A 25,439-nucleotide genomic window follows, 5' to 3' on the forward strand; every position below is an offset into this window, starting at 1 on the left:
ACAGCTCACACATGTACAGGTCCAGATAGAGCTCACACACATACAGCACGCAATGTCACACACTGTCACGGCTGGTACAGGTCCCACAGGCATGGCTCACACAGGTACAGCACTCACAGGCACCCACAGGTACCACAGCCTCACACCACTCTGTACCCATTTCCATTGCAGCAGGTGGAAAATGCAGACGTACCCTCCAGACTGGTTAAAGTAATTTATTAAATATGTGCAATAAAAATAACTGGCATTTAACACAAGTGACTCCTTTTCCTGATAATATCTCCTAGATTTCAATATGTGATTAGCTCATCCAGCACTTAGGAACATGCAATCACTATAAATTGCTCTCTTGGAGTAGAGGAACACCAAGAGGTCTTTTGGGATGAGATCAACTCCTGCACACATGGACAGGGGCTGCTCTGGAACCATCTCTGCAGTGACAAATGAAAATGCCCCAGCTGACACTCAGGCACAGCTCAGATGGACAGAGATCACTCAGGACCACACTCTTTCCTTGCTTTCCTACTGAGGCCCCATTGTTGCCAAATCCAGGTTCCAGTCCAACCCTTTGCAGCCCTTCTTTCACTGCCCAGACCCACACCTGTGCAATGGATTTTCTCTGGAATATTCTGCTCAAGACTTGGTGGCACAGCATCAAACCTCATGGTGGTTTTCACTCCAGTGTTTATTCTGCCACTGCAGCAAAGCCAGGTTGTTAATTAAGGAGCAATCCCATAAATTCACCTTTAAACATGACATTGGTGGTACTTCTGTACTCCAAAAGGGTCCTTTCACATTCTAAAAAACTGCTATTTTATCACCACTAAGTTATTTCCTGATTGTACCACAGAGTAGTTTTCATCCTTACACCTCTGAGCAAGATCAAAGGCTATTTTGAGATATTTATTTATTTAGCATAGAGAATTGGGCCCTCAAATAGGAACCCATGTCACTAAAGGGAAAATAAAAACACCTATATATATGTTCCTAATTGTGTATAAATATTGAGATATGTATTTTGAAGAGTTAGAGAAACAATTTATACAAAGAATTTTGAAATCCAAGCACACTGATCTACCTGGAAAATCCATAATCTGGTATGCAGGCTGCAGGCAAACTAGAAAAACTGTATTACAAAATCAGCTCTATATACAAAACAACACCACAAAGTCACTCCATGGGAGCAAAAACCCCCAAATTTCCCCTCATATTATCATGACCATTCATTCCTGTGCCCATGGTACCAATTCCACACTGGAAAGCAACAGCTGGAATGTTAAAGAGAGAATGTTAGAGATGTGAGAATGGCTGCTTTGGTACAAAGCTTCATGCCTTGGCTCTTTATAATAGACTGTCTCTCTGAAGCTGTTCAAGACACGTGCTCCAGTCTGTGGATGGTTATTTTAATCAATATCTAATTAAAGGAGCTCAGTATTTGAGCTGAAAGTGCACTAAAGCAGGCAAAAATGACTATATTTACTAATTCAAGCTCTTCAGGACCCAACCAAGATTATTTTTTTCATTTCTGTAAGGGGAATACAGACTTGGGAGGGTTTAGTTTAACCCTCCTGCCAAGTGGGCTCCTAAGGCACTTGGTGCACAGTGAGAGGCTGCAATGTCCTGTCACCTCCTGCACAGTGGCACAACCAGGAAAGCATCCAGCCAGCCCTCTGGCTTTTCATTTGGTGCAAATTCCTGGGGTTGAGCAGTGCTTTGGGTACAGCTCTGCTGCCTTTAGAACCCGAAATCTGACACACACACAAGGCCAGGCTTCCCCCATGTGTGGTTCCTGTTCCTCAAGCACCAGGAAACAGACTTCTTGACATAATTAATGTCTTTGAACCCATTAAATTACTGACATGGGATTGGAAAGGAGAGCACAGTATTCTGTCAAAATAATGTTTTTGTCCCAGAGCATTTGGTATTTCCAACATGAGCATTCCTAGCAAAGCAAAGCCCTTTGCTGCAGTGACAGCAACGCTGTGGGGATCACACCAGGCACTGCTCAAGCCTAAAAACAACCCACAAAAAGATGATACAAGTTGCCTACAATTTTTAAATAGCTCAGAAAAGCCACGTGCCCAGTTATTCAGACAAAGGAAGAAATACTTGTCCTGTCATCGCTTGGAGTATGTTTTGCCAGTGTTTTTATTTGGGGCCCCTCGAGTTCTGATCTTGCTTCCTATTGAAGGAGATTGAAACTTTGTTCCTGAAGGACCTGGTCTCCTTAAATAGTGGCCAAATGCTTTGGCTGCAAAGAGAAAAATAGAGATCATTATTGCAAGCACATCTAGTCCCCAGGAGTGAATTTAATCCACTGTTTTGATTCCCAAGATCTGTTAAGTCTTAATGACTGAAGCAAGCAGCAGCTGGCAGGCACTGAGCTCAGCATGTTCCACACCAGCAGTGTCTGAATGGTCAGGGCTCCTTTCCCACCTCTAGGAAATAGAATCAGAGCTTATCCAGGCAGGATTTGCTTCTGTTTCCAAATTCTAAGCAGCAATAAACTAACAACTGACTGGTGTCTCATTAGCCAGTACAAACAGCAAAGCGGAGGACAGACAGACAGGATTGTGAATCCAATTTAACACCAGAAAGTGATGATTTTAACCCCTATGATTCACTTAGGTCAGCTAGAATGGGCAATTCCACAGCTCTTTCCAGGAACCTGGGATAGTGACATGCAGATATGAGCAGAGCACAGCTCAGAGAATGTGAACTGAACACACAGCTGACTAGAAAACTCCAGAGTCTGAAGGAGGAAAGGTTTGGATGTTACTGGCCAAAAGTTCTGGTGCTACAGGCAGTTTTTTAAACTTCTCTGTTCTGGAAATAAAAGGATTTTCCATGTTCTTCATAAAGGAAACTGCTGGAAAAAACACCACCTGACATCATCAATGTCTCTTTGATGGTGAAAAAGCTGCACAGTGATAAATCTGTCAGGTTCCTGAGTCTGGCCTGGAAATAAAAGCAGTGCACAGCACTCACTGTTCAGTTCACCCTGTAATTAGGATCAGATTAGCAACCTTTGATTGGACACTAAAAGCTAAATCAGGCTCTGGTTCCCTGTGTCAGCATTCAGGAGCTTTCCAGAACACTGTTCAGCTGATTGTTCTATTCATGGTCATCCTGTTCTGCAGAAAAAATCCCTGAACTGATCAATTTGTCAAATCTGCCAGTTCCCCACCAGCTGAGCTCGTGTCCTCCTTTGAACATGACTGTTATTGCATGATTTTGGGAATCTGCTCCCAGGCACACTGCTCCAGCACAAGAATTATCATTTCTCACCCAAATGCAAACCAGGAGCTGCACAGACCCAGCTCTTGGGGATATAACACTTTCCTTAAGCAAAGGCCACACAGTAAAAAGTATAAATGTTATTATCATTAACTGATGTCTTACCAGGCTGCAGCAGAATGGTTTTGTTCAGGAGGGATGTCCTCCTCTGGTTCATTTTGCAGCCATCTCTGCTCATCAGGTGAGATCTCCAGGCCTGAAGTCAATTACAAAGCAATGATAGCACAACTCCAGCAAAATTAGCACTAATTTATATCAACAGCACTTTAATCTGCTTTTTTAAAATATGAGCTCCTTGCTATGGAATAGAAATTAATATCTCCATTATTTTAATATATCTTGGAAGGTCCATCACATTAAACCAACCCATACCAACATCTGCCCAAAGGGAAGGGTGGCCTCACCTCTTCTCCAGGAGGAAAGTTCTCATGGCACAAAGGGCAGTGGTTTGCCACATTTTCTGGTTTGGCAGCTGAAATTGTTTGAAAAATAAGGTAAGAATTGCAAAGAGAGGCTGATATCAGACACAAGAAGAGAATCTGCAGAGCAAGTAGCATAAAACTACCCAATGACTAACCCAGCTCCTGTTACCATTAACTGCTCCCAAAGAAGCCCTGTGTTTAATCATCTTCATCAAAACAAGATCAAAAGCAATCTCAGAATCCAGAATCACAAGGATTGGAAGGAACCTTAAAGATCATCCTGCTCCCCCTTGTCCTGTCACTCCAGGCCCTTCTACACAGCCTCTCTCCACCTCTCTTGTAGCCCCTTCAGCCCCTACTAGAAGGCCACAATTAGGTCACCCCAAATCCTTTTCTTCTCCAGACAATCCCAATTCCCTCAGCCTTTCCCCACAGTGTATGTAGGGAATAATAAAGACATGGTCACACCACAGAGGGGACCCAACCCTCTGATCACCTTGGTGCCTCCTCTGACCTCACTCCAGAACAGGGCCATGTCCTTTCTGTGCTGGGATAGTGTTTAATCTACAGGGATATGGAAGAGATTTCCCAATCCTCTCACTCACCCTCCCAACAAACATTCACACAGGCCAAGCCCCAGAAAACTCAGTCATTTATCCCATCCTGAGGATTTACACAGATCCCTAAGCCTGACTTGCCAAAGATCCCTGGTGTTTGAAATCTAAACCTCCCTGTTTGGAGCTACTCACGATTGCAAATCCTGCTCTTTATGTGTCTGGGCAGCTCGTCCTTGGGCACGGCCTCTCTGCAGCGTGGGCACCTCCCAAAGCTGTCCCTTTTGTCACAGTCACTCAGCAGGTGCTCTGTCAGGCTGCAGATCTCCAGCATCTGCAACACAGCCAGCAAGGTTTGTGCTGAGCAAGCAGAGATGGGATCAGCTCAGCCTCACCTTGCAAAATGACAAAAGGAAAATTTCATTTCAGTCCAGTTATTAACTCATTTTCTATTGGTGCTCTTTTCCAAAAGCACTACTCAAATCACGTGGGTGTGTTCAGAATTCACCTATGTGAATTAAATATCTTGCAGTGATAAATATCTTGCATATCTAAACCAGAATAACAGCAGCCTATGTCTCAGCAGCTCTGGGAATTTCAGTCTGACCTGTTTGCAGTGCTCACAGCGGGTTAACATGGGGCAGTGCTTCCAGTAGTGCAGATCCAACCCTTCCTCAGTGAAGGACTCGTTCCTTTCACCACAAAATATACACAAGCTGGGAAAAAAAAACACAAACATCAGTGACAGCAGAGAGAAATGGATGAGCCCTGTTCCTTCTGTTCCAAGCTGTTCTCAAACACACCCAATATCTTGAAGATTTTCTTTCCCCTGTGTAGAGTTGAGCTTAGAATGGGGCAGGTACTGGCTTGTAATTTAGGGTAAATACAATCACAGAGCAATTTTTCTTAGAGAATGATTAATTCTACAGAAGTTCTGAGGGCACCTCATCAAAACTGGCTTTCTGGCTCCAGAATTTTCTTCTATGCCCTCCCCGTACAACACCCAGCAAACCCCCACCATATTTTCCCCTATTTCACACTGGCAGCTTAACATTAAACTGTGGCTACTTCTTAGCCCACAAGCAAATACTCAGAAAAAGTACAAAGTCACACTATCCAAGAACTTCAAAGAAAAGCACCTAGGATTGCCTGGTGATCATTTCAAATCTGTTGGAAGAGATTTTAGTCTTTATTGTTTCACTGCTGAAGGAATTAGCTTTGATCTACTGGAAAAATGTTATTACTGTTAGGAGCTCACAGGTGACACCAAGGCTTAAGGTGATTAGAGGCTCATCTCACTTACTTATCCAGGTAATTTGCAACAGAGGAAAGTTCCTCCTGAATATTTCCTGCTGTAGCTTCATATACCTGGGAACCTGTAAGGAGAGAACTATTAAACCAAGATCACAATTTAATTAATCTACATTTCTTAACTCTTAGTTCAAACTACCTACCTTCATTCTCTGTCTTCTGAAAATAAGAGTCTTTCTCCTATCAAACAAAGAAATTTAATTCAGAAATTTGCCTTCCAGAGAGAAAGGGAATACATTATATTCTGATTTCTGTCTGGAATTTAAAATTTAGAAGCAGAGCCAATGCACTACAACATTTGTGCTTCTGGTTCTAGGGCAAATCACTTGTACTAAGGTATTATTTTATATTAGAAAGGTATAATTGTTATATTACAAAGGTATTATATAATACATATTATGTTATGTTATATATTATTATATTATATTGGTATTATTGGTTTATTATAAAAGAATCCAAATTTTACACTATGTTAAGAGGAACAACACCCCAGATTTTAAGCTGGACTGCTGAGGAGAAAAGGCACCCAGGGTATGTCTAGAGTTTCTCACTCTTTTTAATAAGACAACCAATGCTCATTATCTAAGTCCACGATATCCAAGGAGCAAAGGATTAAAAAAACCTTAAACTGAAACATGCTCACCTCTTCATCTTCAACCTCTGCTTGTAACACTAATTTGAGAGCTTCTGAGTGGCTTTTTAGAACTTTCATTTCTTCCTTTGTCTGTTTCTCTGCTTCTCTTGCTGCTTTTCTCTGTGCCTGGCAGGAAAGAGTCAGGAGTTCTCATTATTACCTTTTTAGCCTTCTGTAAGTATCCTTTCTGTATTTTTAGTATAGTATAGTATTCTTTAATATAATATAGTATCATAAATAATAAACACATGGTTGTTTCATTGGTTTCATGTGAATTGTTCTGACTTATTGACCAATCATGGCCAAGCTGTGTCAGGGCTCTGGAAGGAGTCATGAGTTTTCATTATTATGTTTTTAGCCTTCTGTAAGTATCCTTTCTGTATTCTTTAGTATAGTTTAGTTTAGTATTCTTTAATATAATACAGTATCATAAAATAATAAATTAGCCTTCTGAGAACATGGAGTCAGATTCATCACTCCTTCCTTTGTCTGGGAACCCCACAAATACAATCCACCATGTCTGAAGTGGCCCTGCAGGCTCTGCCTCTCCTTACATACCCTCCCTTCACTCTCAGAAGATTTCCCATCGATTTTGGCAAAGCCCTCAAACAGAGTTTTGTAGCGCACGGTCCTGCGGGCGCTGGCGTCGTCCAGAGGGAAATATTCCAGCACAGCTGCCCTGTGCTCCCTGTACATGGCAAAGATGATCCTCAGCACCACCTCACGCACCTCATGAGCCCTGTGCTCCAGAGCTCCCGTGGCAAACTGGAAATAATGATAAAAAAATTTTTATCTCTTTTTTTTCTCGCATTTTTAAGGATTGGTTTATTAGTCCAAGACTCTCCTGCAGCGGGAGAAATCTTCCTACAGGATTTCTTGCAAACACTTTTTAACTCATTGGTCCTCTTTTGCAGATATTAACATCTTGCTTCATAGAACCCAGAATGGTTTGGGTTGAAAGGGATCTTAAAGCTCATCTCATTCCACCCCATACCATAAGCATGGACATGTCCTACTAGACCAGGTTGCTTCAAACCCTGTCCAACCTGCTCTAAAATTACCAGCACTGTTGAGCAGGGGAATATACCTCTCCAGGAATTCTCAAGCACTCAAAAAAAGCCAGGCAAGCCCCCAGAAAATCATCAGAAAATCCTCCCTGTGCTGTAACCTCGACCTCTTACCTTCATGACGTTGCTGACAGTAAACCCGGAGTTTTCAGTCCCCATGGCTACCAAGAGAGATTCCACCAGCTCCACGTGACTCATTGCCAGGTGTGTTGGGGAGTTTGGCTTTAATGTTTTAGCCAGGTGCACTGGAATAATCTGGAGAGGTTTTACTTCAGGGCACAGTGCGATTTCCTAGGAACACAGAGTCAGTGAGCACACTGGAAAAGCACAATTACCTGTCTCTGCAAAGCAGTTTTGTTATCTCTGTAGGTCACTTGCAGCAAAGAACACAAGAGTCACACCTGCAGCAGCAGCAGGTACCCCCAGACTGCTCCAGGTGACCCTGATTTGGCAGGGGTTGGACTGGATGATCTCCAAAGAGCCCTTCCAACCCCAGCTATTCTGTGATAAGATATAACACTTCACAGCAGCCAACCCTAGTCTCACAGTCCATTCTGATCAGGTGTTTCTCACCTATGAGCTCCCTAATTTGAAGGGAAACACCCACCTGGATGAAGGTTGAAGCCAGAAGACGAAGGCGGGATGAAGAGTCTCCTGTTCTAGAAAGCAAATGTGGCAGGGTTGTTTCCACACAATGAGAGGTTTCCATCTTCCCCAGTTTGTGTTTTGGTATATATTGGGTAATGATCATTTTTAGGAGTTTCAGGGATGCCTGAAAAACCTAAGTTAAAAAGGAAAAAAAAAACACTGAGCAAAACCAACACAGAGCCCCCTGTTCTCAGACAATACAGTAAAATCTATTTTTAATCTGAATTACAGTAACACCCTTAATGGAAGCTACTTCAGACAACTGTCTTCCAGAAAACCTGTTGCTAGGACTTAGGTGAAAGGCTTCAGAAATTGTTTCATAAAGAGTACCAGCTCAATTTTCTTCTTTTCTTCTTATTTAAGGTTTATTTGATGCCCAAGTGTCCTTCAGCTAAGTGCAGTACTTTGAGCTGGAAACTAGAAGTTATTTCACTGTTGTATTTCAGATTTAACAAAGAAAAAGGATCAACCTCACTGCACATTTACTGCACCAGCTCATGGCTCAGCCCTGGGCAGTTTTCTCCATCTGTTCAATGCCAGATATTGCCCAGTTATCTTGGGAGTTTTGAGGGTTATTGTTTTGCTTTGGGATTTATTCAACAGTAGTGTTTGTTCAAAGTATCCTAACCCCAAGGTTCTGCAATTTTGGTTGCCAGTTCTTCACTGGAGAACCAAACTTATCCCAACTTACTGAAGATACAGTGTCTTTGATGGCCCTCCTCACAAGGAAAACAGCAGCCCTCAGCATGTTCCTTAAATCCTCCTTTGGAGTGTCCACTGACACCTCCATCAGCTTCTCATACACAGCCAGTAAAGCCTCTTCTCGACATGACCAAGTTCTGGAATATGCTCCTGAAACCTGAGCACACAACAATCCATCTCTTAAAAGGTCCCGACAGATATTTCAATACATATTTAACATTTTTATAGAGAACCAGCCTCAAAATAACATATGAACTGAAGTGTGAAGTCCCCAGGTGTTCCCCACAGGAATCTGGCTTTATTAAAAGCACATGCTTTGAAATGAGATGAGTGAAATGGGATTAACAGGTCAGGCTCATGGAGCCCTTCCAGGCACAGGGAGGGTTTCCCTCCCTCCAAAAGACAGTGGCAAGTTATGGGTGTTCTGGGTCCATACCCTAAAGCAGTCTGCTGGATCCTGTCTGTCTATCAGCACATCAAATAATCAATCATCAAAGCTACAGATTGGTAAAAATACTGTAAACAGGTATCCATAGAGCCAAGGTCAAATTTTAAGCTCAGATTTCAAAACAGCATCTCTAAACACATAAAAATCCTCTTAACCCAAAGCACAATAACCCATGGGTTTGTTTTACTGGGGTTTGGGTTTGGTTTACTGGGTTTTGGGTTTGTTTTACTGGGTTTTGGGTTTGTTTTACTGGTTTTTGGGGTTTGTTTTACTGGTTTTTACCAAAGTCTCTCCAAAAACTTCCACAACAGGGCTGGCTTCCCTCAGTGCCTTCTGTGTGAGTTGTTCAGGCTCCCCAGCATTGCCAGTCCTTGGAGCATCACCCACATCCTCCTCAATCACCTCTGGCTCAACAAAGGCAACAGCTTCATCCACCTGCTTGCAGATGGCTGGGAGAGGTCTCTCATCATAAGGTACAATTTCAACCTAGCAGAAAAGATAAAATTTGTTGTTCTTGGAAGGATGCAGATGTGAAGTGGTTTTATCACTAATTGGTCTTATCACCTCAGTGCAATTTTCTCAATTAAAGCAGCATGACACCCCAGTTAACCATGAGTTAACCACATTATTTGGAAGGTTGGACATCAGATTGTTTGCTCTGACAGGTTTCTGTAGTAACAGAGGGAACACTACTCACATTTTCCTTGGGAAACACTTCCTTGGAGGTTGTGGGCTGAGTCTGAGGAGAAAGAGGGGACTGGTAGGGAAGAACAACAGGCTCAGAAGAAGCGGGATCCACCAACTGCTCTTCCAGCACAGGCTCTGCCCTCAGGGGCTCTGCTTGGGGAGGGTCTGCAGGCTCAGGAGGGGAGTTCTGGGAGCTCTCAGTGCCACTCACAGATCCCAAGGGCAACTCAGTTTTTCGGATCTGAGAAAGAGAAGAAGATTTTTACAGTAAGGCTAAAAATGTGCTAAAATCTCTCAGTATAGCTACAACTCTGTCAACAGGCTTCTGGTGATTTCAAGTAAAGATTGAACCTGGCTCACAGGTGTGTCATCATTCCCACTGAATGCAGCTTTATGAAAAAGTCAGAAAATAATTCTGTGTGGGTGCATGTGTGGAGAGATTATAAAACTTCCTGTTCTGAGCACATTACATAACTCTATGGATATAAAAATCACATGGATTCTGTATGGTTAGCCTTGATACCATCCTAAGCCCCCTCTACCCCTCCAAAATATGAAAAAGTACCTTATTCATCTGCATCAGGTAGTCTTGAAATTATGCAAAACATTCAAGATTTTAATGTCATTTTCTTGAGACTTCAACAGTTTAATGGGATTTATGAACTAAGCATGTTCATAAAACACCACACTGAGAGTCTCAGGTTGAAGAAATCCACAATCCAAAGAGAAAACTGAAATGCTTTAGTAAATCTCAAAATCTCCCTTAACCTGTGAATGAAGTTTGGCTGCTGTGCCATTTCTATTTAGAACACCCTGTTAGTTTGGACTAACAGCACCCACCAGCAGCTGTGCATCCAGGAGGTCGTGCAGCTCCAGCTGCTGGTACACCCTCAGCCTGTACTCATCCATCTGCTCCTTCTTCTTCTTGGCAAGGTCATAATCCTCCTTCTCCACGGCGTAACGCTTCTCCACCTCGTAGCGGCCGAGTCGCTCGCCCACCTAGGATTGGTACAAATCACCTTGGAACCATCTCACAACATTTCTTGGAAATGTGACATTCCATTTCTTGGAATCACTTTACTGAGCATTTCTTGGAATCACATTACTCTACTTTTTTCATTGCTCCCAGGCAAATTACTCAATCAAGCTATGTGATTTTAAAATTAATCATTTGGGAAATATATCAAAAATCATTATGGTTCCACACAAGCAAAATCATTATGATTCCTGATGGGTCACTGGGCTTTGCTCCACTTAGGTGTCAAAGTTCTTCCAACAGCACCTTCTGCAAGTCTGCAATGGCCTGTTTGAGCTTCTTGGCGTGGTCATAGCACTCGAGACGCACAGCTTCCCTCTTCCTCTCATCCAGCCTCCGGATTATCTGAGCCACTTCTGGGTCCTGGTACATATCAAAGGCCAAATCATCCAGAGGTGAAATGGAGTCATGTTTCCTGAAGGCACAAAATGAATAAATTAAACCACAATAAAGCAGGCTTCTCTTTTCATTAGCAGGGAATTAACAAAACACATAGATCAACAACTGCTTTACACCAAGCAGAGGTTTTGCCAGGGTATAGGCAAAGAACAAACTTACCCAAGGTAAGTTCCATTCAAAGCAGGGTCATCTGATTTAATTCCCATGTAGTGATCTATCAGCTGCTCTCTGGTAGGCTTTGGAAGGGTGGAAAAAGAAAATCTCAATGCACATTCACCAACATCAGGTGTGTGTTCAAGACAGAATTCTGACTTGCCACAACCAACATCAGTTTTGCAACATAAAGCACTTATGTTTTGGGGCACACTGAAGCAAAAGAATCTGGAGAAAATAAAAATGAAAATGTTCAAACACTTTAATGTTTGTATTCCCATATTAGGTTCAAATTTCTTGCTTCAAGAGAACATTAAAAATAAATTAATGCAACACAGCTCTGCTGAAGAGCTGGCACAAGAAAGGTTCATCCCATTACTCCAGGAACCTGTACTTGAAGAAATGGAGCATCAGTAAAAGGACAGGGATGCTTTGGACTCACAATGCTCATGTCAATGCCATAGTCTGCTGGATCCCCAATGATGTTCACAGCTACCAGGGCAACCTGCAGAAATTCACAGAAAATGGAAATGTGTAAGCACATTCCTTTTTTCTTGGAACAAAAACCAGGGACTGTGGTCAGGAGGGTGACATGGAAGCAGAGAGAAGCAGAGTGCTAAATGTTCCTCCTGCTCCATTGAAGATGTATCCCCAAATCTACAACCCCATGGTCTGAAATGAGTCCCAGCAGAACTGAGCAGGTGTTTGTGTGTCTGCACCACGGTGGCTGTGCAACATCTTCACTTTATGCCACAACAGGTCCAAAACACTCAGAGTGGCTTTGTGACCCCAGAGCTGTTCTCAGAGGGAGTTCCTCGTCCTCAACACAGACCTTGCTCAGCACAAACAAGAGTGACAGAATGTGCCCTTGACTCGTTGTTCTGGATGAGGTGCATCCACCTGATCCCAACTCACTCCTAACCTTGTGTTTTGTGCTTTAAAACAAACTAAAATAAACACAGGAACTTTTAACCAACATTTTTTGCTTCCATAAATCAAGGGAGCAGATTTCTGTGTGTGTTCTTTACTATGGAAGTGTCACCTGGGTTACCAGGTAAGGACTTCTAACTCACCTGCCCATACAAGTTGTATTTATTGACATAATTTTTATGGAAAATCAGCTTCAGGTACTGGCCAACTGCATCCATGTACACAGATTTCAACTCTCGAGCTCTGAAATCAGTCTTCTCATTGTCTGAGAGAGGGACATAACTGGGAAGGAAAACATAACACATGAGCAGAGGATACATCCAAACACACAGGTGGGGTTTAAAATCCCCTCCTAACTGAAACAACTGTGAAACCTCCCTCATAACCTCACAACTGAAATAACTGTGTGCTGTCACCTGGTAAGGCAATTCACCTGCATCTCCAGCTTTGTCACAGATCCACACAAGTCCAGGATCTCCCAGCTGCTCACACAGCATGACCAATCACCCACAACCCACACTGAGAATTATTCTCCCCTGAAACTCTTCTCATTAAGACATTAAACTGATCCAGAACTTTCTGTCTCACCCAAGTCTCTGAAACCTCTCTGACTGATAGGGAGCAAAGTATTCAGGCAGACTTTCACTGATGTAGAACTCAATTTTGCTCGCAATCATGTACTGGTGAGCGAGCAGCTGCAGCTTCCGGATCCGACACCGCTCCACCAGCTGCAGGGTGATCTCCTGGGGGTACTGACAGAGCCTGAAAGAGACAAGCTCCTGAATTCAGTCATCATTTCAAAGCAGATTTCACTTCCAACTTGAGCAACACTTAATTATGGAACTTTCAAGCTGTTAATTGTAAGCTAATATTATAAATATTGTAAGAATCCCAAGAGTAGAGTGGAAACACTTTTCCCTTCTCTTTACTGCGAGCTTATCTTCAGGTGCCCCACACATGTTAAGATGTGCTGAGTCAAATGGATTTTTCATACTAAGCCAAACTCCAAGACTGCCAAGAACAGAAACATTTTCATATTCCAGGACTTTATTTAAATACAATTCAGCGCCTTTAGGTGTTAACCAAAGTGCTTTTTTCCCCCAGGATGAGGGTGCCATGGGATTATGGAAACTTTTTTGCTTTATCAGCTTGGTTTGGCATACTATAAACTGCTCTGACCATGCACAGTACATCTGCCACTCATTTTAAACTTAGTGCTTCTGAAATTGAGTGCTCCAAGGCCATCCCCTCACAGTACCTGGGCGAGCGCCACCCGTTCACGGTCGGTGCATGAACCATCAGCTCCCGAGCACTGAACCCATCCTCGTGTCCCGACGAGCTGATCACCGTGAAACCGATCTTGTGTGGCATCCTGGGCAGATGAGCTGGTCACAGCCACGGCCTTGAAGCTTAGATTCATCCCTGGAAGGGTGACGAAAACCCACCGAGGCACTACGGTCAAAGAACTGCACCCTGAGGTCAGTCGAGTCAGTAGACGACGATTAACATTGGCACCATAAATGTTCTTTAGGCACGGGTCAGTCAATATAGACCAAAAGATAAAAGATCAGTCAATATAACTAATCTTTTAACCTTTTGTTGAGCAAAACGAGGATTTAGATCACTTGCAGAGCAGCCTACCAATAAATTAAACCTGCTAACCCAAGACGGACCTTGAAACTATGAGTTACAAATGAATACAGGAGCAACCTGTACCAAACCTGTAGCTGCACCATGCTCTGGGTGTCGGAGTCAGACGAACAAAAAGCAAAGCACAAGGTCAATTAAGTCTTTGGGAAAGCCACACACCCACTGCCGGGGACACAAGCACCGGGAGCACCGCTGTCCACCCCAGCACCAACACCGGCCCCGTCCCTCCCTCCCCTCGCCGGCCCCAACCCCGCAGGCGGCGCAGGCCCGGAGGGGTCAGGGCCGCACCGCTCCGGGAGCACAGCCAGGCCGGGCGGCGGACAAAGCACGGGGGAGCCTGGCGGGACCGGGGGGTGTCCCCGGGGAGGAGGGAGAGCGGGGAGCAGGGGAAGCGCCGGGCCGGGCCCCACCTGGCTCAGCGCGGCGCCATCGCCGCTCTCATGGCAACGCGGCCCCGCCGCGCAGGCGCGACCGCCCCGCCGGCCCCGGGACGCCTGCGCGGGGCGGCACCGGCCCCGGATACCGATACCGGCCCCGGCCACCGATACCGGCCCCGGGCGGGGAGCGGCACGGCCCGGCCATGGCGGAGCCGCTGCGGCCCTTCCGCCTGCGCAGGTGCGGCAGCCCGCAGAAGTTCGGGGTGGCGGCCGGGAGCCTGCGCGGGTTGCTGAGGAAGGGCTGCCGGCTGCTGCAGGTGCGGGGCGGACCGGGACGGGACGATACCAGGCTGGGATGCCGCTTACAGATGCTGGACGGGACCGCGAGTAGCGGGTGCCGCCGCTCCGGGCCAGGGCTAGAGCTGCCCGCCGAGACGCGTGCGGAGCTGCAGCCGCTGCGGTCGGGGCCGCCCGGAGCCGGGCTCTCACCTGGAGCAGGGTCTCACCCGCCCGTGGGGCAGCTTCCCTTGGCAGGCAGCCGCCTCTGCCTCTACGAGGACGGCACGGAGCTGACCGAGAGCTACTTCCGAGCGCTGCCGGCGCAGACGGAGCTGGTGCTGCTGGGCCCCGGGCAGAGCTGGCGGGGCTGTGAGTGCGGCGGGGCCGGGCGGGGGGCGCGGGGGCAGCGGCGGCCGCGGGGGCTCAGCCGGTGCCGCCTCACCTGCCCCAGGTGCCAGCGACATCGAGCGGCTCCTGGCCGCCTTCTGCAGCCACCAGGGCGCTGTGGTGGAGGCTGCGCGGAGGCTGCTGACGGACGAGCGGGCTCCCCACAGGCAGAAGCTGCTGGCGGATCTCGTCCACAACCTGAGCGAAAACATCCTGGCCGAGGACAAGGAAGAGGACGAGAAATGGTTTGAAGGTGCGTTTGTTGCTGTAGGAAGCTGCTACGGGACTCCCGGGTTTTGCTCTGCTCTGAAAAGTCACTTCTGTCAGTTTTGTTGCTCTTAAAGCAAAGTTTGGGAGTTCTTCTGGCTGGTGCGATTGGGTGCTTGATCAGGGTTTTAGTTATCCCTACCGTTAGCACCATTTAGCTTTAGATACTAAATGTGCATGTTCTTTAAAGTACATGAACATTTAGTATCTAAAGCTAAATGTGTTAGTAGTTTAGTATCAAAGCTAAAGTGATTTTTTTTTAATAGTTCCCTATTGGTTTAATAAAGATAGCTCTGCAATGTATTTCCTCTATTAATATAAATCTGCATTGTTGATGTTTTAATGATTTGCTAATAGTATATGGATAACTGGGACATCTCTGCCAGCTTTATGTTCTCTTTACAATCTGCAAGTTTCCCTTCCCATTCCCAAGCCGTTACTGCAGTTCTTCCCCAACAATTGTTTTCCTTTCACAATTTCTTGGTGTTCTACATATACAGAGTAACAAGAAACATAACAATACCAGCTCCTGCTTTTTCAGCAGATGCTCTACAGCATCCTTTTAAGTGCTTAAGAGCACGGTGGTCCTGAACCAGTAAAATAAAAACGAGAAATTAAAAAACCTGTGCAACCTGAGTTAATAGCCAGTATGAACTCCCAGCTGGGCAGGAGCTGTGCTGAGGTACAAAATAATCTCATTCCCTCCAGGGCTGGAGTCTCGGTTCAAGAACAAATCCAGCTACCTGCGGCATAGCTGTGAGAGCAGAATGCGGGGCTACATGAGAGAGGTAAAAGTTTGTGTTGAAGTAACTTATGTCAAGCTGTAACAGTAATTCTGTAGCTGCAGGAATGTAAAGTATTTCTACAGTTGTGATGTTAGAAAAGAGCCTCAGGCTGCCACAGGCACTGAGGAGTGATTGCTGGGTTTGCCCTCTCTAGGTTACTGGTTTTATTTCAAACGTTCATCCTTCAGCACGAGATGCCTACAGAGGGATAATCGACCTGATGGCAGAAAAACTGAAATCTGTGAAGTACAACGGGTGCTACTTTGACAGAAGGGAGAAGGAGGAGGCAGCACGCCTGTGCACTGCAGAGGGGTGGTTCTCCTGTCAGGTACCTGCAGCCTTCCTGAAGAATCATGAATGGTTTGGGTGGGAAGGGACCCTAAAGATCATTTCTTTCCATCCCTGCCATGGACAGGGGTGGAATGAGATGATGGACATTCCACTGGCCCAGTTTGTTCCCAGCCCCATCCAACCCAGCCTTGGACACTTCCAGGGATGGGGCAGCCACAGCTCCTCTGGGCACCCTGTGCCAGGGCTCCACCACCTCACAGGGAAGAATTTCTTCTGTATATCTGACTTAAACTTCCCCTTTTATCAGTTTGATCCCATTCCCCCTCAACATCAGAGGAAGGAAACAGCTTCCTGGGTGCAGTGCCAGGCTGGGGGGGATGTGGGTGGCAGGACCACTCTGGGGTGACAAGTGTGACACCTTTCACAGGGACCTTTTGACAGAGATGACTGCCCATGTAAGCATTCCATCAACCCCTACAGCAACAGGGAAAGCAGGATCCTCTTCAGCACCTGGAATCTTGACCACATGTATGTACAAAATGTTAATACAGACCTACCTGCTTTGTGGCCTTCAGCTTCACCAGAAAGGTTCAGCCTTAGTCCATTCCCCCTGCTGTGCAGTCAGCTCTGCTGGGAATATGTGGTGAGAAAAGGTGCTGGGATGCTGCAGCTGCTGTGAGAACAAAACCCTGAAGACAGATGAAATGCTGCCTCTCATTAGCTGCTCTGCTTCTGTGCAGATTTTCTGTGTGTGGAAGCAAACCCCTCCTCACTGTGCTATCCGTGTGAATTCTCCTCTCCAGCAAAATCCCCTCTGAACCATTTCAAATGTTGGTGTGAAGCAAACAAGATTTGCAAAACTAATTTCCTTGGGGGGAAAAAAATCATATGCCTAGTAATGGAGAAAGAATTGCAGTTCTGCCTGGCTCTGAAAGGAAGATGGAGGCTTGATTATTCTGAAAAAACTCCTGATGGCAATATTGTCTTGTCTTTTGTGTCCCCAAGAATTGAGAAGAAGCGTGCTGTTGTCCCAGAACTGGCAGAAGCTGTCAAAACACGAGACGGGAGAGAAGTGAACTGGGAATACTTCTATCAGCTGCTGTTTACCCTGGATAATTTAAAACTCGTACATATTGCTTGCCATAAGAAAACCAATCATAACCTCAGCTGTGACAAAAGCAGAATTTACAGAAAGAGGAAACAAACCCAGGAGATTTCCTAGTGCTGTCTCTGGAAGGGACCTGCTGCTTTTTTCAATCATGTCAGTCTGTTGTTTTTAAATAGCTCCAATTTCTTAAATAAGAACTATTTGGTACAAGACTGGCTGGGTAACCCAACCAGAGCCTCACAAAGCACACTCCAATATCCCATTTAATTCTCTTCTCCTGCCCTCCCACTCCTTACAAGCCTCCCTCAAATCAAGCTCAAATCAAGTGTGATAAAGGTAGAAAATGAGCCAGAGGCTGACTCTGACTCTACCCTGTCATCTCTGGCCAGCATTGACCCAAAACTCACAGTACACAGAAATGAAACTTGGACAAAACATTTTTTACAAACTAACCTGCAGGGGCTCATAGACTCATATTCCTCTGGAGATGAGGCCAAACAAAGAAGGATTTAGGACCATGTTTTATCTGTGCCTTTTGCAGATAGCTTCAGAAATTCCAAAGGTGGTTCAGCAGCAGAGCTGCCACCTCACCTGTGCCAAGCTCCTGCCCTCATCCCCACCTGCCCCTTTGCCATTGCTTCACATGTGCATCTCCTAGAAAGAATAGCAAGCCCATGAGATTTTTTTTGCTTTTTCCACCTTTGTTTGCCATCTTCCCTGCTGATTTTCCTCTCCTTTCTAACACTTTCTGCCTCCAGCTTGAGTTTTACTTGATGCACTGCCAGAAAGGGCAGCTACAATGATCATGTTTACAGTAATGTTTACCCACTGCCTTGGAGAATTATTGCTTTGGTAAAACATTTCCTACCTCAGGCAACAAATCAGGAATAGTTCAATTTTTTTACTTGAAATTTTTTTTTTTAATAGCAACTGAACTTTTGGGATTGTCAATGTAAATCGTGTGAACATTTTAAATAAAAAAATGCCCCCACATCTGTGAGTGTGTGAGTACATGAAGGGGCACAAGACATTGATCAGGTGTGATAGAGCATGAAGGGAAATGTGTTTATGAATTGAGCACCAGCTACTTACTGCTCTGTAAATAACTAGAAAAAGCTCTGTTTTCCCTCATAGTGTTGGTCCTAGACTAGTTAGTCCACATGAAATTGTGTGGAAATGACATTTCTGCCTGAGCCCCAAATTACTGGGTTTTGGAAGCTTTGCTACATAGAATATTGATTTAAACAACAAACTCATTCCCTTCCCAAACAGTGCATTCTGAAAAGCAAGGAGGTGCATTTCTAACACAGGATTTCTAATTCCACTGCATGCAATCAATCCTTCCAGCTTCCCCTCCTGCACTGTTTGACACTGGGGAGGGCACTGGGCAGGATTCTGGTGACAAACCCAGTGTCACCTGTGTGGCACGTGTCCCCCAAACTGAAAATGCATTCTGCAAGTGAAATGAATGTCTGTGTGTGAAACTGTGTTTGCTAGAAAGAGCCAGCAGCAAACACAGCACTGAAGGAATGCTGGGAGGAGCTGCTGCAACACAGAGCTGGGCTGGAACTATGAATATGCAATTAAAAAATCTGGATTTTTCCGTGTTACAGAATTAGAGTGAAAAGGAGCCAAGAAATATCTTTGACAGAAACAATGCATCAGCTGGAGTGGAAATGGAAATGCATTACCATGCCATGCATATGCAATTTGTTTGCCTTACAACTTTTGAATGTTTAACAAGCTCTAGCTGTAGAAATTAATATTTATTTAAACCATCTGCTGATAACATTTTCTCTCTATTTTTAGAAACATAGAAGGAGCTATAACAATAAATATCTGGAAGCTTATTGCATAATCACACTTTCAAAGAAATATTCCCACAAACACTGGGTGAATTGACAGTTCCTGGAATTGGCTGAGGTTGCTCCTTTTGTTTTTTTTTAAACATGCAGAGGGAGCTCAGCAATCTTTCCCTGTCCGTCAAATCCAAGGGAAGGTATTTGTTGTGTATCACCACCAGAGCATTTGTTTCCAAAATCCCTGCTGGAAACCAGTTGGAAATCAACAGAGGACAACACTTACAGCAGCAGGTGGAGGGAGGAGGCAGCACCACGGGGTGGGTGTTTGGGGAGCTGACGTGCAATGAAAACGTGCTGAACTCGCAGAGATGAGCACACTGAATCCACTCTGACAGCCTGCATTTCATTTTGCCTGCAGAACTGCATTTCTGAGGTTTAATTGGTGCTGGGTTAGGTGTAAACAACCCACACAAGGAAGACCTTTGACCTTCTTTGTACCAGGGAGTCAGTTGGCTCCTTTGTTACCTGGATGGCACAGACCTTGCAGAATTAAAAGATGCTCCAGCATCCTTTTCTCGACTATTTTTCAAAAAAAGGAGTGAAACCAAATACTTTCTCAAGATAGAGGCTCAAATTCACAAAAAAAGCCATAAGAACTTCTCTGTTCCCTGGGCTTTTTTCTGAAATATCAGCGGTAAAGTGCTCAATTATACTTTATTTCCAAACCACTGAAAATTCAGTATTTGCCCCAGATAATAACTTCAATACTGTATCCGCCAATTCCAGCAAAACAAACTCTCCCAATTCTCTCCCTGAGAAAAGGCAAACAGACACCTCATGTTACTGACACAGCCATTGCCATGTGGTCACAGAGAGAAAGAAAAAGGGTTTGTTTACAATCTGTTGTTAGACATCTTCCTCTTCCTCCTCCTCTTCATCATCTTCCTTTGCAATGAAATGGAGCTTCCTGGCTTCTCGCCTGCTCCTCGTCACACTCGGGAGCACAACTGCTGGGAGGTGCTGGAGGAAAAAAGATCAAATCAGCAAGGAAAAAGTCTGTGGAGGCAGAACTCCTACCTCCAGCTCCCATGCTCCCTCAGCTGACAAGGAACCAACCCTCAGCTGGGGAGCAGTGGCACAAAGCCAAAGCTGTGGGGCTTTGAGGGGAGTGTGCACAAACCAGACCCATGGGCAATCTCAGGGCTGAGATTCCTTTCACTGGTGTGAGGATTGGCAGAGGGTGAAGAGCTCCCTAAACTAATCCTCACTGCTCCCTAAATACCACAAGAAACACTTAAAAGGTAGCAGCATCACTTGCCCCAAAGTTATGCTCGTTAAAGGGATTCAGATGTAAAGCTCTGGCTCTTGGGTCAGTTCAAAAGCTGAGGTAGACAGAAACCAGTTTCCATTCCAAACATCCACAATGCAGCAGGGCTGGAACTGGTGATTTCTAAGATTCCTCCAACCCCAGCTGTTCTATGATTCTGTTAAGAATCAAAGACCGGCATAAACCTATTTTCCCAACAATATTGTGTCCCCATAATGTTGTTATCAGTAAAAATACCTATCTCATGGAATTGGACTAAAAAATCTAAATAAGAAAGATTTTACACCTGAAATTAATTCAGCTCGGCAAGTACTTTCATCTCTGATGGAGACAGTTTTATCTGGGGCCCAACAATACTGGCCAAATTCACCAGTTTTGAGGTAAATTTTAAGCAGACCAGGGTTGGGTCTAAAACAGGAACACACTCATCATCTCACCAGCTCAACATCTCCAAAGAACCGGTGCACTGGCATGGGCTGGTTGCTGTCCTCATCCGAGAGGCCACTGCTGTGCTCCAGGAACATCGGCCTCCGTGGGCAATCCGTGTCCTCCGAGGTGGCCCCATCAAAGCTCCCACAGCTGCTCTCCTCCTCACTGAACACGTGATAGTGGCGCAGATATCCACCTGTTTTTAATGGAGCACCGCTGGATTTCACTGTGTGTGGCTCCTGCTCCTTCTCCTGCTTCCCTTCATCAGTCTCTGGAACGCTTTCATCTGTTTTCTGTTGGATTACGCTGCTGTCTCTTGGATCTTCTGAACCTCCATCCTCATCAGATGTTTTAGGTGTTTCCCCCAGCGCAGCAAGGTTTCCACTTTCACATGTGAGTCCCTCTAGCTCTGATTTTAGATTGCTTTCTTCGTATTTCATCCTCTTTGCAGGTTGTCCTTCAGCAGCTTCATGTGATGAACACTGTTAGAAAAAAAAGACAAGATCGTAAAGCTCACTTGAAATAAAAAATAAAATCACCTCCTCTCTTTACTTACAAAGGAACAGAAGGGCTCCATCACACAAGTGGCATTTTGATCCAAGCCTTCTAAGAAAAGTAATTAGTATAAAGTACATGTAAAGAGATGAAAAGAGGAGCAGACAGCTTACATAAACCACAATATACAGTCCATCACCAGCAAGAGAAAAACACTTGTCTCAGAGAATAAACTAGCACCGTAAGAGGTCAATCACCATGTTCTTATTTTCTTAAGGATGATGCTAATGGGAATTACTGTGCCAGGCCTGTCATCACCCAGCACGGCAATCGGCTAAATCTGCTCTGTATTTCTGCACCGGCACAAACAACGTCGTGGGAGGAGCGGGAAGGGCCATAAATTTACTTCAATTCTCCTGATAATTCCCACACGATGATGCTCAGATTGTAGCTGTTAATAATCACCTGAGATCCCCCCACTGCGACCGCCCGGCCCCGCGGCCTTTCCTTCCCACAGCATCCCACCTGGCCCCGTCCCTCCTACCGGGCTCGCCGTGTCGGCTGCTTCTCCCGCGGGCTGTGCGGGTTCGGCTGCCGGGGCCGCCTCCGCGGAGCGCCGGGCCCGGTGCCGGGGCCGTGGCCGGGCCGGGCGAGAGGGGCCGCGGGTGTCCGAGCGCCTCCGGCCCCGCGCCGTGCCGCCCGCCGCCATCTTGGGCCAAGGGCGGGCCCGCGCTCGCCATCTTGTGGAGCTCCGTTCAGGAACCCCGGGGCGAGTGCGGGCACCGGGAACGGGGCAAAGGGCTCTGGGCATCGACAAAGGGCTTCGGGCAAAGGGCAGCCTCATCCCACCAACTGACGGCGGGGACCCTACGCCCCTCACACGCCGCAGCCCCTCACACACAGCGGCCCCTCACACACAGCAGCCCCTCACGCCACAGCCCTTTACACATAGCAGCCCCTCTCAAAACGGAGCCCCTCACACACTATAGTCCCTCACACGCCGCAGCCCCTCACACACAGCAGCCCCTAGCCTGCACCACAGACAGCATCACCTTAACGAAGCTTTGGCTAAGTGAGCACAAAGGACCTCGTCACATGTCACAATGGGGCGGGTTGGAAGTGACCTTGAAGATCATCCAATCCCACCTTCCACTATGCCAGGTTGTTCCAAGCCCCATCCAGCCTGGCCTTAAACACTTGCAGGGATGAGGCAGCCACAGCTTCTCTGGGCACCCTGTGCCAAGGCCTCACCACCCTCATAGCCAAGAATTTCTTCCCAATATCCAATCTAAACCTATTCTCTATCAGTTTAAACCCATTCCTCCTTGTCCTGTCACTACAAGGTGTAGTGTATTGTCTTGTCTTATCTTTCCCATAGGTTCCCATTAAGTATTGGAAGGCTGCAATTACAGTTTCTGAAGGACCTCCCTCCCAGCTGCTTGGGGAAAAACCCAGCCCCATCCTGCCTGGGAGCTATGTAGCTTATAAACATTTGAAATCGTTTGCTTCCCATTGTGTCTCACTCTGGAGCAGCGCTCGCTCCCATTCAAGACGTGGTCGAAGAGTTATTATTCAGATGTTCTTCTCTCTGCTTTCCACAGCCCTCAGGGAACAAATTATGTCAGTAACTCAAATCCCTCTTTAACTTCAAGGACTCTGAGGGTAGCAGCTGAATTTCTGTGTAGTAAAGCACCCAGATTTAAGTAGGTAATTATCCTGTCTGATGTTCCCAGGGAGGTGCTGCGGGGAGCGATGGCAGGTACCGGTGCCCTGACGGCCAGGTCCCCACGATGGGGCCCGCGGGCTCCATCCATCACATTAAACACAGCTCCTTCTCCAGTTAATTCAGTGCTTTGGGGATGCTGTGGGGATTTTTATAATTCTGTCCATCTGAGGGCACAGGAGCTTGTTTCTTTATAGCAGCCTTTAATGTTCTTGCTCATTGCAGAGTTGTCCCACGAGTCTCAGTGGTACCTGTGCTCCTCCATCCAGCTTGGCTGATTAAATGCTTGTCCGTTCAGCCTGGCCTTAAAAAACAGAAGCAACAATTTAAATCGCAGAAATAAGTGGCAAGACTGTACCTATGGGGATATTCAAGAAATACATTTTTTCTCAAAAGTATAAAATCCCCCAGTTAAACCATGCAGGTTTGGAGACTTGCACGCACGTTGTTGAACAATTTCCCTCGGTGCTCAGGGTCCGTCTATGCTTTGTTCTCCGGGTGAGATAATTCATATTCTTCTCCAAAACCTCCTTGACTTGCTCCACTCTCTCACAGTGTTTTTGCTTGCAGCCATGGAATACACATGATTGTTTTTATTAGGCAGTGAAAACTTATACTGTCTTGTAAACAGCCGCAGACTAAAGCTGGCTGAAAAGCAGCATTTCTGCAGCTGGAAAACGTGGTTCTTGTTTTAATTTCCACAACAAACTGAAAATAGTAAGGAAACTTTAATTCTAATAAATATGTTTCACAACACTGTATGTTTCTGGGGTTTTATGCTGCTTTGGAAAGCTGATGTGACTGAGCACTGAGAAGGGGGTGGCAAAGCCCTGAACAGTGCTATGGCCTTTGGTGACTTGATGTGGGGTGAGATACAACTACAAGCACATGAGGCTCTGTGAGGTGACCTTGGACACAGAGTGCAAGGGACACAGCAGCTCAGATGGACCTGGGATGGCAGGGCTCTGTCCAGAGCTCTCATGTCACATTCTCCCTATTCCCTCCTTTAACCACGTTATTTTGGGGGCAGGTAGTGACAATTTCACAGCTTCAGATGTTGCTGCATATTCTGAAATATAGTTGAGATAAAAACTGTCACATAGCGCAGGAAGCACCCAGGAGAGACTGTGGATCCCTGTGAGATCCATCCCCATCTCAGCAGCAGTGACTCCCAAGTGACTTGAAAGGCAACAGAGGGACTGCCAACAGCCCACAGCCCTCTGAGAGAATCAGAGCAGCACGAGCTATTTACATTAAACCCACATTTCCACATAAAAGGGGGCTTATTCTCCATATTAAAAAATGGGTTATGTTAGAATCTGTTGTCTAAGTAGGGAGGGAAGAAAAAATAAAAAGAGGGTTTCGTGAGCTCCATCATTCCTGTGAAAACTGGCGGCTCTGCAGCAGCAGCTGATGAGCTTATGGAGCAGGAAGGGAGAGCCGGGCTGTGAAACTTGATGTGCAAATGAGCTTCTTGCAGCACTTGTCTCTGCGCCTGTCACTTGCACCAGTGTCCCTGTCTGTTATAATCCTCCCAGTTCATTTGGCTAAACATGACTGACATGCCAGGGACAGCAGCCAAAAAAAATGTTGCCTGTAAACATGCTGGCTGTTAACTGTTGAATGTGAGGTCTGTCATGCTGAACAGCCATCCATCAGGAGCACTGGCTGGCCTTTTCCTGCCACGGAAAAGGTGGGTGGGGTTCAAGTGGCTGAATTCTTCTGGGGAGAAAGCAGGAGGAAGATTCACTTCCCAGTAACCAGGACCAGGAGCCTTGCTCCCTGCTGCATCCTTCTGGCTGCCTCCTCAGCAGGAAGAGTTGGTCTTGTGTTGAAAATTTGAAGAAAAAATGTTTAGCTGCTGTTCCCTTCCATCACATGGTGTTGTCGTGCCAGCTCAGGTAATGTTGGTGAGAACTGAGGCTGGATGGGGCTCTGAGTGACCTGGTCTAAGGAAGGTGTCACTGCCCATGGCAGGGAGTTAGAACTGGGTGATCTTCAAGGTCCCTTCTGAGCCAAACCATCATTCTATGAACTGCCATTTTGGGCTCCCAGAGGTACTGTGTGCTGGGAAATTCTCTGGGAGTCGATACCCCATCTAGAACTAAAATTCACAAGGATCTGCAGCCCTCCGATGCAGCTGCCCTGAGCACTGCTGACCTGAGGACATTTGCACCACTCACATGGAATAAACTCCTCATTTCCATCACAGAGGAGTGCTCACGTCAGGA

General features: G+C 45.9%; 3 protein-coding genes across 4 annotated transcripts; 1 reads left to right on the forward strand and 2 right to left on the reverse strand.

The window, feature by feature from the left end:
* Positions 1-200: 200 nt before the first annotated feature.
* On the reverse strand, positions 201-14,410 carry CEP104 (centrosomal protein 104). The gene is made up of 22 exons (XM_063176802.1): positions 14,349-14,410; positions 13,547-13,710; positions 12,877-13,050; positions 12,432-12,570; positions 11,801-11,863; positions 11,365-11,441; positions 11,053-11,221; positions 10,611-10,769; positions 9,781-10,011; positions 9,366-9,569; positions 8,625-8,792; positions 7,893-8,066; positions 7,400-7,576; positions 6,777-6,983; positions 6,228-6,344; positions 5,728-5,764; positions 5,577-5,649; positions 4,881-4,989; positions 4,469-4,607; positions 3,702-3,769; positions 3,403-3,493; positions 201-2,251 (listed from the first exon to the last, which is right to left on the reverse strand). Exons 2-22 carry the CDS (start codon positions 13,657-13,659, stop codon positions 2,118-2,120), a joined length of 2,823 nt encoding a protein of 940 aa, XP_063032872.1. The 5' UTR covers positions 13,660-13,710; positions 14,349-14,410; the 3' UTR covers positions 201-2,117.
* A 76-nt stretch (positions 14,411-14,486) lies between these two features.
* DFFB (DNA fragmentation factor subunit beta) lies at positions 14,487-18,423 on the forward strand. Of its 2 annotated transcripts, XM_063176811.1 has the most exons (7): positions 14,487-14,632; positions 14,837-14,963; positions 15,046-15,234; positions 15,957-16,036; positions 16,188-16,361; positions 16,752-16,852; positions 17,330-18,423. In XM_063176811.1, exons 1-7 carry the CDS (start codon positions 14,519-14,521, stop codon positions 17,544-17,546), a joined length of 1,002 nt encoding a protein of 333 aa, XP_063032881.1. In that variant the 5' UTR covers positions 14,487-14,518; the 3' UTR covers positions 17,547-18,423. The 2 variants fall into 2 exon arrangements, with proteins under 2 accessions (XP_063032881.1, XP_063032880.1); XM_063176810.1 differs by having other exon boundaries at positions 14,487-14,963.
* A 735-nt stretch (positions 18,424-19,158) lies between these two features.
* On the reverse strand, positions 19,159-22,194 carry C26H1orf174 (chromosome 26 C1orf174 homolog). The gene is made up of 3 exons (XM_063176812.1): positions 22,030-22,194; positions 20,999-21,472; positions 19,159-20,254 (listed from the first exon to the last, which is right to left on the reverse strand). Exons 1-3 carry the CDS (start codon positions 22,192-22,194, stop codon positions 20,141-20,143), a joined length of 753 nt encoding a protein of 250 aa, XP_063032882.1. The 3' UTR covers positions 19,159-20,140.
* Positions 22,195-25,439: the final 3,245 nt, after the last annotated feature.

This window comes from Melospiza melodia, chromosome 26, assembly GCF_035770615.1.
Source record: "Melospiza melodia melodia isolate bMelMel2 chromosome 26, bMelMel2.pri, whole genome shotgun sequence".
Taxonomy (NCBI): domain Eukaryota; kingdom Metazoa; phylum Chordata; class Aves; order Passeriformes; family Passerellidae; genus Melospiza; species Melospiza melodia.

What these genes read in the sequence shown, in the direction of transcription:
- CEP104 (XM_063176802.1), bottom strand. Translation starts at nt 13,659, where the DNA reads ATGCCACACAAGATCGGTTTCACGGTGATCAGCTCGTCGGGACACGAG. An exon ending in AATACAACTTGTATGGGCAG is followed by an intron (nt 11,864 to 12,431) that starts GTGAGTTAGAAG and finishes GAATTTCTGCAG; the next exon opens with GTTGCCCTGGTAGCTGTGAA. An exon ending in GTTGCAAATTACCTGGATAA is followed by an intron (nt 4,990 to 5,576) that starts GTAAGTGAGATG and finishes TTTTTTTCCCAG; the next exon opens with CTTGTGTATATTTTGTGGTG.
- DFFB (XM_063176810.1), top strand. Translation starts at nt 14,519, where the DNA reads ATGGCGGAGCCGCTGCGGCCCTTCCGCCTGCGCAGGTGCGGCAGCCCG. An exon ending in CGGGCAGAGCTGGCGGGGCT is followed by an intron (nt 14,964 to 15,045) that starts GTGAGTGCGGCG and finishes CACCTGCCCCAG; the next exon opens with GTGCCAGCGACATCGAGCGG. An exon ending in ACCTGGAATCTTGACCACAT is followed by an intron (nt 16,853 to 17,329) that starts GTATGTACAAAA and finishes TGTGTCCCCAAG; the next exon opens with AATTGAGAAGAAGCGTGCTG.
- C26H1orf174 (XM_063176812.1), bottom strand. Translation starts at nt 22,194, where the DNA reads ATGGCGGCGGGCGGCACGGCGCGGGGCCGGAGGCGCTCGGACACCCGC. An exon ending in CAGCCGACACGGCGAGCCCG is followed by an intron (nt 21,473 to 22,029) that starts GTAGGAGGGACG and finishes TTTTTCTAACAG; the next exon opens with TGTTCATCACATGAAGCTGC. An exon ending in TCTTTGGAGATGTTGAGCTG is followed by an intron (nt 20,255 to 20,998) that starts GTGAGATGATGA and finishes TTTTTCCTCCAG; the next exon opens with CACCTCCCAGCAGTTGTGCT.